Source organism: Hemiscyllium ocellatum, chromosome 17 (genome assembly GCF_020745735.1).
Source record: "Hemiscyllium ocellatum isolate sHemOce1 chromosome 17, sHemOce1.pat.X.cur, whole genome shotgun sequence".
NCBI classification, from domain to species: Eukaryota; Metazoa; Chordata; class Chondrichthyes; order Orectolobiformes; family Hemiscylliidae; genus Hemiscyllium; species Hemiscyllium ocellatum.
In genome coordinates this window covers 31,418,179-31,437,042 of record NC_083417.1, presented here as the reverse complement: position 1 = coordinate 31,437,042, position 18,864 = coordinate 31,418,179, and the positions used below count along the sequence as shown (strand labels likewise).

General features: G+C 39.3%; 1 protein-coding gene across 5 annotated transcripts in view; it reads left to right on the top strand.

Moving 5' to 3' along the window:
- Window positions 1-18,864, top strand: part of LOC132823687 (Fanconi anemia group A protein-like) — a 105,258-nt gene that overhangs the window by 81,285 nt on the left and 5,109 nt on the right. For 4 of the 5 annotated variants that reach the window (XM_060837650.1, XM_060837647.1, XM_060837649.1 and 1 more), the window contains 8 exons: window positions 1,510-1,569; window positions 5,296-5,400; window positions 6,553-6,665; window positions 11,715-11,856; window positions 13,460-13,516; window positions 15,633-15,738; window positions 17,117-17,192; window positions 18,699-18,861. In XM_060837650.1, coding sequence (XP_060693633.1) covers window positions 1,510-1,569; window positions 5,296-5,400; window positions 6,553-6,665; window positions 11,715-11,856; window positions 13,460-13,516; window positions 15,633-15,738; window positions 17,117-17,192; window positions 18,699-18,861 — 822 coding nt within the window. The remainder of the gene's footprint in view (window positions 1-1,509; window positions 1,570-5,295; window positions 5,401-6,552; window positions 6,666-11,714; window positions 11,857-13,459; window positions 13,517-15,632; window positions 15,739-17,116; window positions 17,193-18,698; window positions 18,862-18,864) is intronic. The other variant, XM_060837648.1, reaches the window with a different exon arrangement.

The window sequence follows — 18,864 nt, the reverse complement described above, 5'->3', positions numbered from 1 at the left end:
AGATAAACTTCCCTCCTTGTCGTTTTTGATTGTTTATAACTTTTGACATGATTGGTCAAACGGCTGTCCTCCAGCTGGATGCGATTGCACTGAACTAGTTCCATAACTCAAGGAACACTTACAATGGCTTCTCTGCTCTTGGGCTATTACCTCTGGTGTCTCCAATCAAAGATTCATCCGTGGTGCTCTCCTCTTTCTCATCTGTGTGCTTTTCCTCAACCGTATAGTCAAACCAGTGACCTGCACACTAGTAATGATGGCATCCAAATCTTCCTCCCAACCATTACTCCTCTCGACTCCACTGTTCCTAGTTTATCAGACCATTTATCAGACATCCCATCCTGGATGATCAGTAATTTGCTCCAGTGAAAGGCACTGTTTACTCTTCTTTCAAAATTCATTCTCGGTCTACTCAGTCTCACCATTTACTGGGAAACTACCTGATTACAAGTTTAATGTCATATCTGCTCTGAGATGACCTTCCAATCAAATATTTTTGATATCACTAAGCCTACTTTCTTCCACCTCTATAATTTAGCCCCTGTCCAAGCCCTGGTGCTGCTGAAACCTGCATTGATGGCTTGTTTCCTCTGGGCTTAACTATTCCTATGCACTCTTGGTTGATCTCCCTCATTCTACCCTCCATAACCAATGGGCTCAACCAAAACTCTTCTACTCCTGTCCTAACTCTCAAGAAGCTTCAGTCGCTTATCACATGTTTGCTGACCTACTTTGGCTTCTGATTTAAATAACATCTTGATTTTAAAATTCTTATCCTTGCTTTCAAATCCCTTCATGGCCTTACCCCTCCCTATCCCGGTAATCTCTTCCACACCCACAATCCTCTTAAATACTTCTGTTTTATCTGATTCTGGTCTCTGATTCTGCTGCACTGTTGGTGACCATTGATGCACTGTTGGTGACCATTCTTTCTGTTGTCTAGGCCTCAAGTTCTCAAATTCATTCTCGGTCCCACTCCCTCACTTTCTTCCTTTTAAAGCCTTGCCCTTTGACCAAGTATTTGGTCATCTGACCTGATATTGTCATATCTAGGTCTGCATCACTTTGTTAGAAGAGGCTCCTGCAATATGTCTCAAGGCATTTTACTGTATTGACAACACTACATAAATGCAAGTTGTTGTTATGTTTTAAAACATACTATCCTTCAGACTTTTATCCTTCAGTTTGGTATTTCCAACAGTTACAGCAGTTCTGCACAAATATAATGAATATACCGTGTACAAGTGGAGTGGAATGAGTGATATTGAACACTTGTATGAATTGCATTTTGTTAATGAAATCATGGGAATATTTGAATAGTTGTGGTGAAGTATACAGTACTTTTTCAAGGCCAACCACAGATCTATGATGACCTGCATTGTAGTCTTGTCAAGAGTTGGTAGATTCCAGATGATGGGATTAATAAACATGACATTCGTACGAATTGCCTTTGTTTCAATTCCTGTTGATTGTACACTCACCAAACTACTGTTCTTTCTCTCTTTACAGCGGAATGATTGCTCGAAGGAATTTGCGATTCCCTTTGGAGTTACCTTGCATTTCTTCAGGGTAAGGAATCTACCTCTGACCATTGTTGTCTAGAGTGAGTGATAGGTCTGCTACATCAAATAATATAAGGTAGGAACAAATTGCAAGGTCATTACATAAAGTCGTAGAAATCTACAGCATGGAAACAAACCCTTCGGTCCAACCCGCTCATGCCAACCAGAGTGGACCCTGTCGATGAGCATGTATTTGTTGTTCATCCAGAGCTAAACAGTAATGGTTGGTATAACTGAGTCTCTTGCTTCATACAACAGTTATAAATCACCCACATTGGTATGGATCTGAAATCGCATATAGACCAGACTAGGAAAAAACAACTGGTTTATTCAATGAAAGATATTAACAAAAGCAATTGGGTTTTCACAGCAATCTACACGCATGCAGGCATACACAAAAGGTGCAAAAGTAGACCATTTGGCACCTAAAGCTTTCCATCATTCAGTAGGATCATGGCTGATCTGTTTCTGTTTTGAATTCCACATTTCCCTGTCACTCCCCAAAAACACGGTGCCCCTAGTTTCTGACTGATTCTTACGAAGCGACATCTTTTCCATGTCTGCCTTGTCAAGATCATTCAGGATTGTGTACACTTCAATCAAATCACTGCTCAGTCTCCTGTAATCCAGTGGGAACAAGTCTAGTCAGTATAACCTATCGTATGACAGCCCTCCCAGTCGAGGCCTCAATCTAATGAACCTCTGAATCACCTATAGTGCATTTAACGTCCTTCTTTTAATATGATGACCAAAATTGCACATTGTATTAGAAATGTAACCTCACCCATATGCCCTGTGTAACTGAAGAAAACATCTTTACACGTCTGTTCAATTCCTCATGTAATAAAGGGTAACATAGAGTCATAGAGATGTACAGCACAGAAACACACTCTTTAGTTCAACTCGTCCATGCTGACCAGATGTCCCAACCCAATTTGTCCCACCTGCCAGCACCTGGCCCATATCCCTCCAAACCCTTCCTGTTCACATACCTGTCCAAATGCCTTTTAAATGTTGCAATTGTACCAGCCTCCACAACTTCCTCTGGTAGCTCATTCTATACACGTACCACTCTCTGCGTGAAAAGGTTGCCCCTTAGGTCTCTCTTATATCTTTCCCTCCTCACCCGAAATCTATGCCCTCTACTTCTGGACTCCCTGACCCCAGGGAAAAAATCTTGTCCAATTAGCCTATCCATGCCCTTCATGATTTTATAAACCTCTATAATGTCACCCCTCAGCCTCCGACGCTCCAGGGAAAACAGCCCTAGCCTATTCAGCCTCTCCCTATTAGCTCAAACCCTCCAACCCTGGCAACATCCTTGTAAATCTTTTCTGAACCCTTTCAACTTTCACAACATCCTTCCGATAGGAAGGAGACCAGAATTGCACGCAATATTCCAACAGTGACCTAACCAATATCCTGTACAGCTGCAATATGACCTCCCAACTCCAGTACTCAGTACTCTGACCAATAAAGGAAAGCATACCAAATGCCTTCTTCACTATCCTATCTACCTGTGACTTTACTTTCAAGGAGCTATGAACCTGCATTCCAAGGTCTCTTTGTTCAGTATCCTCCCTAGGACCTTACCATTAAGTGTATCAAGTCCTGCTAAGATTTGTTTTCCCAAAATGCAACATCTTGCATTTATCTAAATTAAACTCCATCTGCCACTCCTCAGCCCATTGATCAAGATCCCTTTGTACCCTGAGATAACCTTCTTCGCTGTCCACTACACTTCCAATTTTGATGTCATCTGCAAACTTAGTAACACTACCTCTTAAACTCACATTCAAATCATTTACATAAATAATGAAAAATAGTGGACCCATCTCATTAACCAAGTTCATTATGCGCTGTACAAGCAAGCTAACTAATTATAACTTGTGCACTAGAAAGCCAAAGGTTTCTGCATCTCTGAATTCTGCAGTCATTTTCTATTTTAGTAATGCTCTGCTTTGTTTTTACTCTGATATGCTTGGATTAGCAATCACTATTTATTTGATATTTTTAAAACAATTCATATTTTCTGCTATTCCATCTTCCACAGGCCATTGTGAAATACAGTCATGCCAATGTGTGAAGCAGATTTCTGTGCTTTCTCCCCAGTCCAAGGCCTTAAAACACTAACCCTTTTCACTTTTTTACTGCTCTAATTGATTACTGTTTCTTTTACTGACATTCCTAGATACTATCAGTAAATATCAAATAATGTTTTGAAATGATCTGATCATTAATTGTTATAGCTAAGCAATTACTTATTTTTATAATATAATTGTTGATCCCCTTTGCAATCATCAAGGTCAGAAAAATATATATCTCATTGTTCTTGTGATAGTCTATCTGATTATCTCCTGCTCCCTAATTTCTTTTGTCTTCCTCTCTCGATTTGTCTTTCATCTTGGGAAGAATACAAGTTGTTTATTTTGAATGAATAAGCAAAGTTGTTTTCTACAAGATTGTTAATGAGATGTGGGCAACACTGGCTGGGTTAGATTTTGTTACCATTCTAATTACTGTTGAACTGAGTGGGTTCTTCAATCATTTCAAAAGGCACATGAGAGTCAATTACATTGCTGTCAGTCTGAAGTTACATTTAGGTCAGCCCAGCTCAGGATAACAGATTTCCTTCCATAAAAAACACTAGTGAAGCAGATGGGTATTTACAATTATTACATGGTTGCAATTAGACTAGATTTTAATTCCAGATTTTCATGAATTCAAATTCCACTGTCTTCAGTGATGGGATTCAAACCTCCGGTAATCAGAGTTTCTGACTAATCCTCTAGGCCCAATCAAATCACATTACCACAAATCACTATGCCACTGCCTCCCCACAAATTTGAACATATGTATGTTATATAGATATTTTATCAAAACCTCTTACAAGATACATGATGTTTCTGGGCAAAGGATGAGCTGGAGCAAACAATGACTCTGCTCAAACTGTGCACCTGGGAAAATGGGATGGGATCTAGTTGCATGTAATAAAATGATGTTGTGGAGAAACTAAAGATGACTATAAAGAAATACATAGTCATATATTTTTGTTTATAAAATATAGTCATACCTGACTAACAGGATGGCTGAAATAATTGGTATGTATCATACGGTTAACATCAATCTCTCAGCTACTGGTCTCAGGAGTAAAATTCAGGAAATCATGTTGCTCCTACTGTTGTCTGAGTGAAGTTCTTAGAGTAAAGAATCATTTTTTTTAAAGCCACAATGACACAACTTGGACAGCAATGTTTTTGATTGTGAAATTGCTATACCATTTGTACGAGTAATTATTAACAGCATTAGCCTCGCCAATATTTTGACATTGTCAGTAACAGCCCAGATTTCAATGTCACTACGTGTGGCAATAACGGGTCTAACTGTCCTTGTGTGTGAGAGATGTTTATTATCTATGTGGTATTCTTTTGCAGTTAACTTGCATATATATTCTCATCTTAATTTCAAACTCACTTTCTTCCCCCATTGGCTTCTGATTTGAAAGTGTGCAGGAATATTTTAAAAAGATGTAAAGTCAATAAATTTAACTTGAATTCGCTATTTTAAATCCTCTATAAAGGAGAACACAGTACTTAATATTTTGGCCATGATTACACCAAAAATACAAGTACTGCACTCTTAAAAAGAAATAAGTTTTTAAAAATTAGGAAATAAAATCAAGAAACATTGATATTATAATTTAACATGTAACAACAGGTTCTGTATGTTTTAGGGTTTGCTTAATGCTTGTGTTGAGTGTGAAGAACCAGATTGTGTTGTTGCTGACATTCTGAGCGTTGCCAGAACACGTTGTCCTCTGCTCTTATTATCTGCAACGGTAAAGACAGCCTTATATTTTGTCATATTTGTGTGCAAACATTGCTGCTCTCTTTATTTGTTTATGTTTAACATAGCAATGACTTCTGGTTGTCATTTTCCACGAGTTCCTATGGGCATAGACACTGAAGTCTCAGGACAATACATTCAATCGAACCACATTATTATCATAAACCAATTATCCATTAATTAATCTGCCGTATGCACACTTATCTAGTGTATGATAGAATTCCTGAGCAATATCAGCATAAAGGTGTTTGATATAATTGTAAATGCATGATCGAATGATAACATGTGCTGTGCAATTAAGTACCGCACACCAAACTTACACCCATTTGAATGTATCTCTAAATAACTAATGGAAAATTAACATTTTTCAAGTTCCTAGAGTTGTGATTGTGATTGTAACACCTTTCATTCAACAGTTAGCCTACTCCTTTGTACAGAGGGTGCTTTGAATTCATATTTAAAATTTGGTTTGTCCTCTTTTATGGTTTTTGTGATTGTGAAATATAATTGTAATATCATCTGTTACATCTTGTGAATTTTTTTTCATGAATAACTCCATAAGAAGTGGGCTAACCTTATGTATAACTAAAAATAAATTGATTGTTTAAACTGTTGAGTTGACTGAGGCATATTACTAATAAATAATTGTTCACCTCCGAATTCTCCCCTTCTCTCTTTGATAAAGGGGATAGAACTGGGGTTTTACAGAAAGAAAACATTTTTGGAATCAAGATGTTTTGATTGTAAAGTTATCCAATTTCTCTCTTCGCACCTAGCCAATATTCTGAAATAATTTAAGATGTCGACTTTTTAGATGGCCTATACAGGGTAATGGGTGAGGCTGAGAAGATGGGCCTTGACCTCAGTCAGCACAGGAGTTGGCGTTTGTGTCTCTGCATTACAAACCAGCTCTTCGGCTAACTCAGCTAATCAACCACCATTTTCCCACAGCATATTTCACTTCATCCCACAAACTTATTGTAATTGTGGTCTACAGTGGATCTATTTGGATTTATTGTGATTCGTCTATTAGTTAAGAAGTGGGATTTTTTTTGTTCTTGATAAAGTATTGATATAAAGCTGCTAAACTCAATGCTATTATTAATAATATTTCATGTCAACCTGTTGTGCCTTGTTCCTGAAGTTTTGGTGGCCGAGATTGGAGCAGGTGCTGATTACACAATGGAAACGGTTTACTGATGAAACATTTCCCAGAGAATTACAGAGGATGGTGGACAACCAGTGCTGGGCCAACAGGTAACACAGGAAAAACTATGGTGATATTGTGACTACATGAGAAGCAATGGAGGCCCTGCCTCCAGTGAGTTGTTTTATTGTCCACCTCCATTCACAACTGAATGTGGCAGGTCTGCCGAGCTTAGATCTGATCAAACAGATGTGGAATTGTTTGCTTCTGTTTATCACTTAGTTTGTATATGTCAAATATAACAACCGTGTTGTCTCTTTACCAGGTTGACATCTCAGTTTTACATATACCAGGAATTGCTTTTGCCGTGCCCTCCTGCACGCTTCTTTGAACCAGGGTTGATCTCCTGGTTTGATAATAATTGTAAAGTAGAGGATATACCAGACCATGAGGTTGTTGATTTGTGTTAAGAGTGCAATTCTGCTGCTGCTGCTGATGGCCTGCAGCGCCCCACGGGTGCCGAGTCATGAATTACTCTTTGTGTTTGAAGTCCAGCATTACAAACCCTGTGACATACCACTACACTATTGTCTCTCCAATAACTCCATCTCATTGCAGCTATATGAGAATCCTGGTTCGAATTTAGCAGTAATAGCACTAAACAATGTGATGGATGGTGTCCTTGTTTTGCACATAGACTCCACAAGGACCGTGTGGTGGTTATTCTTACTGATACTATCACAAACAGATGGATCTGTGGCAGGCAGACTGATGAAGCTCAGGGCAAGTACATTCATCCCTCTTCTTGGTTCCCTCACCACCTGCTGCAACTCAGCCTGACAATTCTGACCTTTAGGACTAGACCAGCTCAGTCAGGAGTGCTGCTGACGGTGTCCAGGGGCACCATATATGGTAATCAGCAGAAGGCTTCCTCAGCCATATAACCTCATAGGGGCCAGAGCCAATATTGAGGATTCTCGGGGTAACTCCGTCCTGACTGTGTATCACATTGTTGTCCCCTCTACTGGGTGTGACCTGCTGGTGGGCTGGGACATTTCAGGGATGATGACAATGTTGTCTGAGACATCGTCTATAGGGTATGATTCTGTGAGTATGACTGCCAACTTGTGGCTTGATTAGTCTGAGACAACTCTCAAATTTGACTTCAACTCCCAGATGTTGGTAAGAAGGACCTTGCAGTGTCAATGTAGATATCCTAGGCTTTCCTTTAATGGCTTGGTAAGACAAAGGCTTACTCAGGAGATTCGGAGGGCATTTAAGAGATGGGTCTGAAATCCTATGTAGAATAGACTAGGAATGACACCAGCTTTGCTTCCTTAAAGGAGATTAGTGAACCAATAGGTTTCATGGTCATCATTAGACTTTTTAAATTCCAAACTTGCATTGAATTTCAATTCCACCACCTTCTGTGGTGAGATTCATTTCTTTGGATCTAAATGCATTGTCACACACCATTTCACACTTTTCCTATACTATTAAAATACCAATGTAAATGAATGAAATATTTCTTAAGTTTTTGTTGATCTTAATGTTCTTTTTGTATATGGCATGTAGTGCCTGTGTGGATGTTTCAACCAGTGAAAAGTTCTGGAATTCCGACCCATCAACATGGTGGCTCAGTAGTTAGCACTGCTGCCTCACAGCACCAGTGACCCAGGTTCGATTCCAATCTTAGGCAATTATCTGTGTGGGGTTTGCACATTCACCCCATGTCTGGGTGGATTTCCTCCAGGTACTGCAGTTCCCTCCCACAGTCCAAAGATGTGCAGGTTAGGTGGATTGGCAATGGGAAATTGCCCATAGTGTTCAGGGATGTAAATTATGTGCATTAGCCATGGGAAATGCCAGTTACAGAGACAGTGAGGTTGGGTCCGGGGTGAATGATCTTCAGAAGGTCGGTGTGGAATTGATGGCCCAAGTGGCCTGCTTCCATACTGTCGGGATTCTATGATTTTAAAAACAATCATGAGGGGCATTGATAGGGTAAATTAACAAGGTCTTTTCTCCAGGGTGGGGAATCCAAAACTAGAAGGCATAGGTTTAAAATGAGAAGAGAAAGATTTAAAAAGCAACTAAGGGGCAACTTTTTCATGCAGAATGTGGTGCGTGTAGGAATGAGCTGCCAGAGGAAGTATTAGAAGCTGTTACAATTACAATGTTTAAAAGGCATCTGGATGGGTATATGAATAGGAAGGGTTTGGAGGAATATGGGCCAAGTGCTGGCAAGTGGGATTAGACTTATCTAGGATATCTGGTTGGAATGGATGCGTTGGACCGAAAGGTCTGTGTCCATGCTGTACATTTCTCTGACTAATTTGTCTCAAGAAAAAAACAATGTAAAGTAATAACTCATGTAGTGATGTAATTGTGTATTGATTAGAGATAATGATGTACCGGGACAATTAAGTTGTCAAGAACAGACTCCAAGGTTATGTTAAAGTTTGTGAGAAATCAGAACATTTGTTTCACTGTCATCATCAATAAACATTCTGCAGGCATATGTGTTCAAATGTCTGACAGAAGTTAAACTTTTGTTAATTGCCTCAGATATACAATTTCATAGAAGTTTACTTTCAGTATTTATCATCAACAACATGGTAGTGTATATAAACATGCACACAATGCAAAATTACCCCTTGCTTTATTCAAGTATTCATTATGTAATTCAGTATTGTAATATCTCTCAGTAGCAAAATAATCCATTCTGTTTAAAACAAGTTGATGTTACCTTGAGCCTCTAGCCAAGGAACCCAGAGAGACTGACCATTTTTTGAATGAGGCTCAATTTGAGGAGTGTGCTGAAGTTCTTCCTCTCTCTCTCTCTCTTCTCTCTCTCTCGAATGACTAAAATGCACTAAATGTGTTCAGGTTGATTGGGCTAAGGCTTGCTGACAAAAATCTGATTCACGGTAACATACATTTATTATTTTGCTCAAACTTTGTGAGTTTGTGATGTCTTGACTGGTACAGGCTACAGGATTATGGGTTCGATGCCAGATCAGTCCTGATCTTGTATGGAGTAGCTGTAGGGATGGTAATACTGGTTTCATCACTTTTTATCTGCGGTGGAGGGTGAATTGTGTTCAGCAGGGACTCTCACCTATTGTCCTGACCACTAGCAATGATGAGTGGACTGCTGCTGCCCTTGAAAAGTCTGCTGTGCGTTTCTTTGGGGATCTTCTGATTATGATTAGATTAGGTTAGATTACTTGCAGTGTGGAAATAGGCCCTTCTGTATTATGGTTCTGAAAGAAATGTGCAGCGCAGACTTTCTCAGGGACTGGACTAGAGTATGGGGAAGACAGAACAGGCCCCATTTTTAGAGCATATTGCTGCCATATGGTAAGTTTCAAGGTCATAACTTTGAATGTGAATGGATGGGCAGAGTGGTAGATGGGTAAGTGGGTACTTGGGTCATAGTTTGGGGGGGTAATGTATTCCTGTCCAGTCAGGTGGTTGGGGATCATGTGGGTTATTTCTGGGACTGTCAGGATGGTTAGTCTGGTTTGGTCAGAGTGTGTAGTCAGGTGTTCAGGGTACAAGCAGATCAGGTTGAGTTGGAGTGAATAATCAGGTGGATGGGAGGATCAGCTAAAGTCATGGGATCAGCTCGTGTGTGAGCCAGGTGTTAGACTGGGTATGCATCTGTCTAACATTCCTTGAGTAACTCGCCGTGTAAGTACTGCAGCGTTATCACGCTATTGTGGTTCTGTTCGCCAAGCTGGGAATTTGTGTTGCAGACGTTTCATCCCCTGTCTAGGTGACATCCTCAGTGCTTGGGAGCCTCTTGTGAAGTGTTTCTGTGATCTTTCCTCCAGCATTTGTAGTGGTTTGAATCTACCGCTTCCGGTTGTCAGTTCCAGCTGACCGTGCAGAGGTCGGTATATTGGGTCCAGGTCGGTGTGCTTATTGATTTGACAACCAGAAGCGGTAGATTCAAACCACTACAAATGCCGGAGGAAACATCACAGAAGCACTTCACAGGAGGCTCCCAAGCACTGAGGATGTCACCTAGACAGGGGATGAAACGTCTGCAACGCAAACTCCCAGCTCGGCGAACAGAACTACAACAATGAGCACCCGAGCTACAAATCTTCTCACAAACGTTGTCACGCTATTTTAAGAGCAGGGAAATGCTCATGGGAAGTTTAAACTTCCCAGGTCAAGACCTATGAAACTTATAGATCTTGATAATTCAAGCACCAGAGGATTAGGTCCCTTATTTCTCCTGTTTGAAGTGAAGCCCTCTGTCAGAGTTGACTGTGCTGCCCCCTAGTGTCATTCTCTTCTCAGCAAGCCCAACCCACAGTCTAGATGGAAGAAGGAGGCAGGTCCTGAATCCATCCCATCAAGAATAAAGATTGAACCCTATCCAATCTGGTATACCAGCTCATCGGTCCTTGAAGGAGTCTGATTGTGGGAACACACATTGAAAGGCATCTTACAGCCTGGGGCTATGGATAGTAATAGGAGACATTCTTACTTTATTTTCCCATTACGTGGTTAAACAGGTTGGTCGCTCTTAACCACCCGACATTGACATATCTCGGATGGATTTACAAGTTGATAGTCAGCTTGTTTGGCTGCATTATTCTCCCATCTCTAGCTATCAACTGCTGGAGTTGCAAACCCACAACATCTGTCTCGGGCAAGGATGGTAAATGCTGTATATGCCACAAAGCCTCCTCAGCACTCAATACCAACACTGAATGGATGCACTTAAAAGGGAACTGAAAACAGTGAAATCAATGCTTTTTCAAGTGTTATGTTGTCAGGAGAGACAGGGAGAAAACAGCAATAAAAAGCCATTAATTTAATAATTATGATACTAGAAACTCAACTGGACTTCTCATTGTCCATTAGGATCAGGTTTGGATAATATCTCTGTTCTTACATTTTGAAAATAAATTGCATTTTCCTTGTGGTTCCAGTCAATAATGAAGTTTCCTTCTTTCCTTTTATACTGTCGGAAATGTTGTGAGTGCATGAATTTAAAAACATGCTGTATTATATATCAGCAGGGTCAGTCTGACCTCTGTGTCTACCCTTCTCTTGGCAATCCCCACTTCACAAACTGGTTACTGATTAAATTACAAGATTCAATCATTTAAATGTTTTTTTTAACATTTTCATTGCAGGTTACTTTCAGGGAAAGTGGAATGCTCACCACCTGATATTCCCTGGGTTCTTGGTGCCTTCTTATATTTTACTGTAAAAAGGAAAACTGGACTGGCAATACTTCAGACAACAATGCAAAAGATCTGTGCTGAAAATGAGTTGGTAAACCTATCCTATACTGCCACGTTTTCTTTCAGTATGATGGTGTATGCCTCTTTACATAAATGCCCAACATACCCGGAGAAACCAAAGTTCTCATCTTTTGTCAGGTCTTTGACTTTTGTTGCTGCCACCTCGAGGACTAGGTCAGAAAATTCAAAACCTCTGCCCATAGACCGCTGTGTCAAATGGAGCATTTTTTCAAATACACATCCACAACATTATTCACTCGTTACAATTGCTCATATTTACTTTACCTTTCCTACTTAAATCAGAGTTTTCAATATCCTAAGGCTGAACTTCTAACATTCTCCTAAATAGCTTCTTTGCCTTGAACTTCCACAAGCTTCACATCATTCCAAATGCTATATCCTCACCAGCATAAAACTACTTTTATCAGATTACCCTTTGGAGTTTAAATCCCTCCTCAGTTTTTTATTGCTCATAGTACATTTGGTCCTGACTTTAGCCTTCTCCACTTTTCACATTCCTGCTGCTAGATATTTATAGTTTTGCCCTTTTAATATTGAGTACAGGATTTTGGAGATCTCTGCCTGCATGTGAAAAATGCACATTGTTGTTGTTACATTATTGTATAAAGGTACAAAAAGACTGGTACAGAATTCTTCTAAAATGTATAAATAAATAGTGCACCAGTTTTATTTTTAATCAAAAGCTCAGAGGCAATGAATTTCACTGTGATCTGCACATCAGACACTCTTTATCTGACCTGCCTTTTCATTTACTTTCCACTTAGCATTTTGTCATTTTTAAATCTTACAATAATTTTAAAAAAATTTTTTATTAAAAAAATGCTCTTTTTCTCCCTTCACTCCCCAAATGTTTTCTGAGAAAATGTGAAAATCTTAAGATTAAATAGCCTACAGTGTGGAAACAGGCCTTTCGGCCCCACAAGTCCAAAACCGACCCTCTGAAGAGTAACCCGCCCAGACTTACTTCCCCCTGACTAATACACTGAACATGATGGACAATTTAGCATGGCCAATTCACCTGACCTGCACATATTTTGGCACCTGGAGGAAACCCGCGCAGACACGTGGATGCTGAATGTGCAAACTCCACACTCCTGAGGCAGGAACCGAAGCCGGGTCCGTTATGCTGTGAGGCAGCAGTGCTAACCACTTAGCCACCGTGCCACCCGATAAATTAAAAGAATCTATATCCTGGATATCTGTGGGTGTTTTGAAATATATCTGCTAGTCAATATTCTAAAGCCTAACAAAGTATACCTTGATAATTAATGTCTGAACTGCTTTCAGTTTGTACCTGAGACAATGGGAGTAGAGAATGTCTCATGTTTAAGGTCACAATGCAAGTATCACCTCCAAGCTGACTTTCACATTTTGAAAATTTCTTCTTTTCCAGTTCTGTAGTGTCCTTGTGATCTAAAGTATGAATTTCTAGATTTGCTAATGGCATAGTTTTAAAGTTTCCGTTTGAAGAGACATTTGACCCAATATAGCCTATTTCATGAAGCTACAATGTGTTAAATAAACTGAAGATTCTGTATTCTTTGCTAATGGAATCAAAACCTTGAGATTCATGAAAATTGGTCCATAATTTACAGTTTCTGTTTCAATTCCAGGTTTCAGTGCTGTGTTTCAGTTTGATGGATTTGATCTCATCCCTGCTGAAACCAAAGGTAAAAGTGTAATGTATTATCCCTACCAATGTTTGATGATTGAAGCAAAAAGAAAGCTTTAGCTATTTTCCTACGCATTATTCATATTGTTGGCAGACATCCAATTCCCATTTGTATGACTAGCCTGCAGAATGATTGTACAGCTCGCTATTGACAGTTTTATATCTGCACTTGTGAGAACTTATACCTTGGGGAATCTTTTTCCATTCAGTCAGCTATACACAGACATTTTACTGACCATACCCTAGGCGTGGCTGTGCAGAATGGATAATTTACTGCCGTCAAGAAAGGAAGCTCAATCATGTTCATCTGAGTTCTGTGAAACATTCTCTGTATCTGACAGAAAGACAGAATCAAGAGCCCAACATACTTTCAACGGCAAATCTCCTAAGTATGTTAGCACTAATCAAGCATAGCTATCTTTTCTGGCTCAGAAATGCTCACAGAATGGAAGACTGGCACATTCCCAAGGATCTGCTGAATGGCAACGTGATAGGAAAATGGAGTTGAGAACTCTCAGATCGGCAATGATCTCAATGAATGGAGGAGCATACTCAATGGGCTGAATGGCCTACTTCTGCTCCTGTGTCTTATGATCAGGTTGAGAACACCAGTAGGGTGTCCAGAGTTTTGCTTCACAAGCGCTTGCGAGTGTGAAATATAGCCCCTGTTGACTTTTCACATATAGGAGACATTAGCACAGTACGAGAAGTGACATTATCTGTGGGCCAGCATGCCTACCACAATGATCAGTGGCTTGACAATGACACCAACACTGAAAAGAACAACCCACAAAGCCATCTGAAACTTTACATACTGGTGTGGGTTTCGCCATCAGCAAATGTGCATTATGTGAACCTATCCATCACCAATGGATTTAGAAATGAATTAGGAAAAGGAATAGGCCAGTCAGCCCCTCAAACTTACTTTGATAAGATCACGACTGGTCTGAATTTGGCCTCAACTCCACTTTTCTGTCGATGGGCCACCATTGCTCCCTCATTTTTTTTGCACTTGTCTCCTTGTCAGTCATGAATCTATCAAAGTCAGCTTTCTATATATTTAATGGCCAACCTCTCGTGCTCTGTGAGGATGTGGATTCCATAGGCTCATTTTCTTCTGAGGAAGAAAAGTTCTCGTCGCCATCCTAATAGGGAGAGCCTGTGTCTTTTGACAGTACAGCCTGATTCTGGGGTGTCTAATGTGGAAACATCATCCCAACATCTACGTTTTCTAGTTTCTCCAGACCTGGCATATTTCAACAAGATCATCTGTCACTTTTCTGAACTCCAATAGGTGTAGGGCCAATCAACTTAACCTTTTCCTTGTAAGACAACCCCTTCATCCCAGAATCAGTTGATCGAACCTTCTCTGTTTGACTTCTAATGCAATTTTATCCTTACTATCAAAACTGTACACAATACTGCAGATCTGGTCTCACTAAGACCCTGCACAGCTGTGGCAAAACTTTCCTACTTTTATTCCACTTGCAAAACAAAAATTCCATTCACCTTCCTAATCACATGTTGTCCTACATTATATTCCATCTACTGAATTTTCTTTTAAATAGCACTCCTGTCTATTTACTGGCTCTTTCTCTCATCATTCTTTCCTTCTTGTTTGCCTCCCTATCTTTGTGTTACCTCCTGTTTAGCTAGTTATGTCTCTTCATTTGCTGCGTGCACGTCGTTTTTTATGGATGGGAGAATGCCAGTTATCACATTTTTAATGTTCACAGTGAAACCATTAGTCCCATATGAAGAAAAAGTAAGAAGAAAACTTGCTCCATGCTTAGACAAAGGAAATTAAGTCAGCATTTGAAATTATTGTTTGAACACTGATGCAATTGTAATATAACTGAAATGTGTAATATCTGAGTGTGAAATATGTAAATATGTTTGTTTCGCCTCACCTGTAACTTGGGAAGCTCTGCAAATGTCAAGGATTTCACTCTTTCACCGTTACATATGTTGCAGTAAGAGAAAATCTTGAAATATTTCAGTATTTTTTGAATATGTACATTCGATTTAAATAGATGATCTGTCGTTTTCTTTGAAGTTGCTTAAATCTGGTTCTCCCATATTTCTGAGTCTGAAAACGTTTCCCCTTTTAAAAGGAATCCTCAGCATTAACTGTTGCATTAAAAATATGCGCTGATGTGATCTTGGTGTTGGAGGAGCAGAACAAATCCTGGCTTAATATATTTTTGGTGGCGAATAAGGGTAAGCTGTATCACCTGTCCGACTTATTTTTGTCCAGCTTCGTTCAGCTGTTGTCTGAATTATGAACCTCTGTGTATTGATCTGAATTAATGTTGGTCTATTTCTTGTAACTCTACTTGCATTTGTATAATATATTTTCACAGAGTAAAACATTCCCAGGTGTTTCAAACATTTGACATTGAACTACCAAAGAAGATAATTAAGACAGAGGCAGATTTTAATGTGCATCTTAAGAGAAGAAAGGGAGGTGGAGGGAGTTAGGGAGGGAATAGTGGACCTTGGGACCTAGACAGCTGACGTGGAGTAATTAAAATCTAATGGGTACAGAAGGTGCCAGTATTGAAGAGCCCAGAAATCATGCTAGGTTGGAGGACCTGAGGAGACGATAAGAATAGACTGAGCCAATGCTACGTGAATTTTACAATTATGGCTTTATTACTGAGAACTACCCTATCTGAGTAAGTATGGGGATGAGGGATGAAGCACATGTGGATGTTACTATTTGCCAATGCTGTGAAGATGAGAATGTCATTAATGAAATCAATTTCTGCTCGTGTTCTGCCAGGAAATCTATGATGTACCTTCTCAACATATACTAAATTCTCAGTAATGGCCATGAATGGAGTGGATACTTGATTATTAAATGTCTGATTAATAACTATTTTAATTTGACTTTAATCATTTCTGGAAAATAAAGCTTGCAGTCAAATAAATAAGATAGTATGTGTTTGGCTCCAATGTATATTTCACAAGAAAAACAATAAAAGCAATGGAAATACTCAGCAGGTTTGTGCATGTGTACGGGTAGAGAAACTGTGAACATTTCAGATCTTGTGAGCCTTTGTTAGAACTAGAGAAATTTAGAAATCTGTTACAGTTCTAACTTTTCCCAGTTCTGGTGAGAGGTCATTGACCTGTTTAATATCAGTGCTAGCTTTTTATCACTACAGATGACCGAAACATCTATCCGAAGTAATCTTGACAGAGCAGATGTGTAAAGGATTTTTCCTTTCCTGGGAAAATCTGGAGCTATCTTTAAGATAGAGATGAATGAAAAATATTCTGAGTGAAGAGTCTTTCTCAAAAGGCAGTGAAAGCAGAATGCTTGAATAATTTTAAGGCAGAGGTAGATTCTTGACTATCAGGGATTAAAAGGTTATCTGAAGTAGGGGAATACGATGCAATCAGGTCAGATATGACCTTATTGAATTGCATAGTAGATTCAAGGGGCTAATTCTTTTGTCCATATTCTGTAAAACCTGATAACTGTTTCCAGAATTTTCTATTTTATTGCATATTTTCAGCGTGTGTGCGTGTGTACATGTATGCACATATAAAAGACCTTCACTGTGCTTTCATTCTGCTCCCTACAATGCAGATCGTGGGCCACACCAGATCCTGTACAACATCATCTCTGACATGGAGATTAAAATTCTTCCTGTTGCCTTCTACAGGTATTATGTGAAACTTTTTTTTTAAATCATGAATTATTCCTTCTCAGCATAGGTTAGGAATGTATGCTGCCTCTAACCAGATTTAAATTGCACCATGTTTTTGATGCTAATATTTCATGGGATGTGAATCTCACAGGCAAGGCCAGCATTTATTGCCCATCCCTAAATGCTTTGAGAAGGTGTTGGTGAGCTGCCACTTTGAAATGTTGCAGTCCATCTAATGTGGGTACACTCATTGTACTGTTAGGAAGAGAGTTTCAATCAATGACAGTTGAAGAATAACAATGAACGTTTCACATTTGGATGGTTTGGAGAGAAATTTGCATTATCATTTGTTCTTATCCTTCCCGGTAGTAGAAGATGTGGGTTTGGAAGGTACTACTCAAGGGGCTAATTGAGTTGTAATGCATCCTGTTTATGCTGCATATTGCCATCATGTACCGTCACACCAGAGGGAGTAAATGTTTAAGGTAGTGGTTGGCTGAGTGTTGCTGGAACTTCACTTCTAGAGTTACTGGGGAGTAATCCATTAAAATCCTGACTGGTATCCTGTCGACAGCGGATAGGCATTCAATGAAGGTTCAATGTCATTGAATTGCTAACCTCCTATTAACAGAATAGATACGAAATACCTTGGAGTTAAAGATAGCAAAGCAAATACCTGTTCTGAACTACTTAATGTATTAAAATCTGTAGGTCCACATGGTGGGCCATGGAGAGGGCTGTAGCTCACTGCTACTTGCCACTCATTCATACTTATCCAGGAGCCTTTGTAGATGAAGCACATGTTCTCCAATAGCATACCTGAAAGTTTTAAAGGCTGTTGGATAATGGGGGTGGGATGCATTATTTTTCCCACAAAGTACATTTTAATTTGATTTGCCAGCTTTCTATTTAGTTAGTGTCTTGATGGTTTGTCTAAGTTCTTTTTTAATTTGGTTCAATTTTGTTTGTTTGTTTTTACAGAAAAAGTATTTAAACCAGAATGTGGCAGAGTTTTATAGTGTGTAGTTGCTTGAAATAAACTCTAAATTTAAGGCACATGTCTGGCCTTTAGAAATGCACTTGCACAGTGAATAAAATGATCATCAAGTGAATTTGGTTAGATTCTTTCTTGTTCGTGACGTCATTACCTGGCACTTAAGATATTGCAACAGATATTTACTTTGCATTTCTACAAAGTAAATGTGAATTTACATCCGTTGTTTAAATATGCTTTGAGATACATCTACTGGTATCTATCCTGAAATGATTGAGGGATTGGCCTACACTAATGAACAATCACAATGCACAGTACAAGGTTCTATTCTGAACTGGACTCGGAAACAAGAAAGATTCTCTTGAACTTCTTTAAGGAATACTGTGTAAAATTTGATTTTCCAGTAATGTGAAAACTTTATGCAAGAAATCAGGGCATTGATTTTGATTACATGTTTGTAATACATGACATTATCCGCTGTTCAATCTTCATAACAATCTTCAACATTTGGCTCAATTGTTTAATAGTCTTATTCCTGGTCTGGATCCAAAGCTGCTTTCTTCCATCATCAAACATTCAGATTTCCTCTCAGTCGCTATCATTCTGTATACTGGAATGGTGAAGCTCTTCCTTGATGGAGAAGATACAATGTTGGCCTCAAATCAGTATGATCTACAAAGCTCCAAGCAGGTA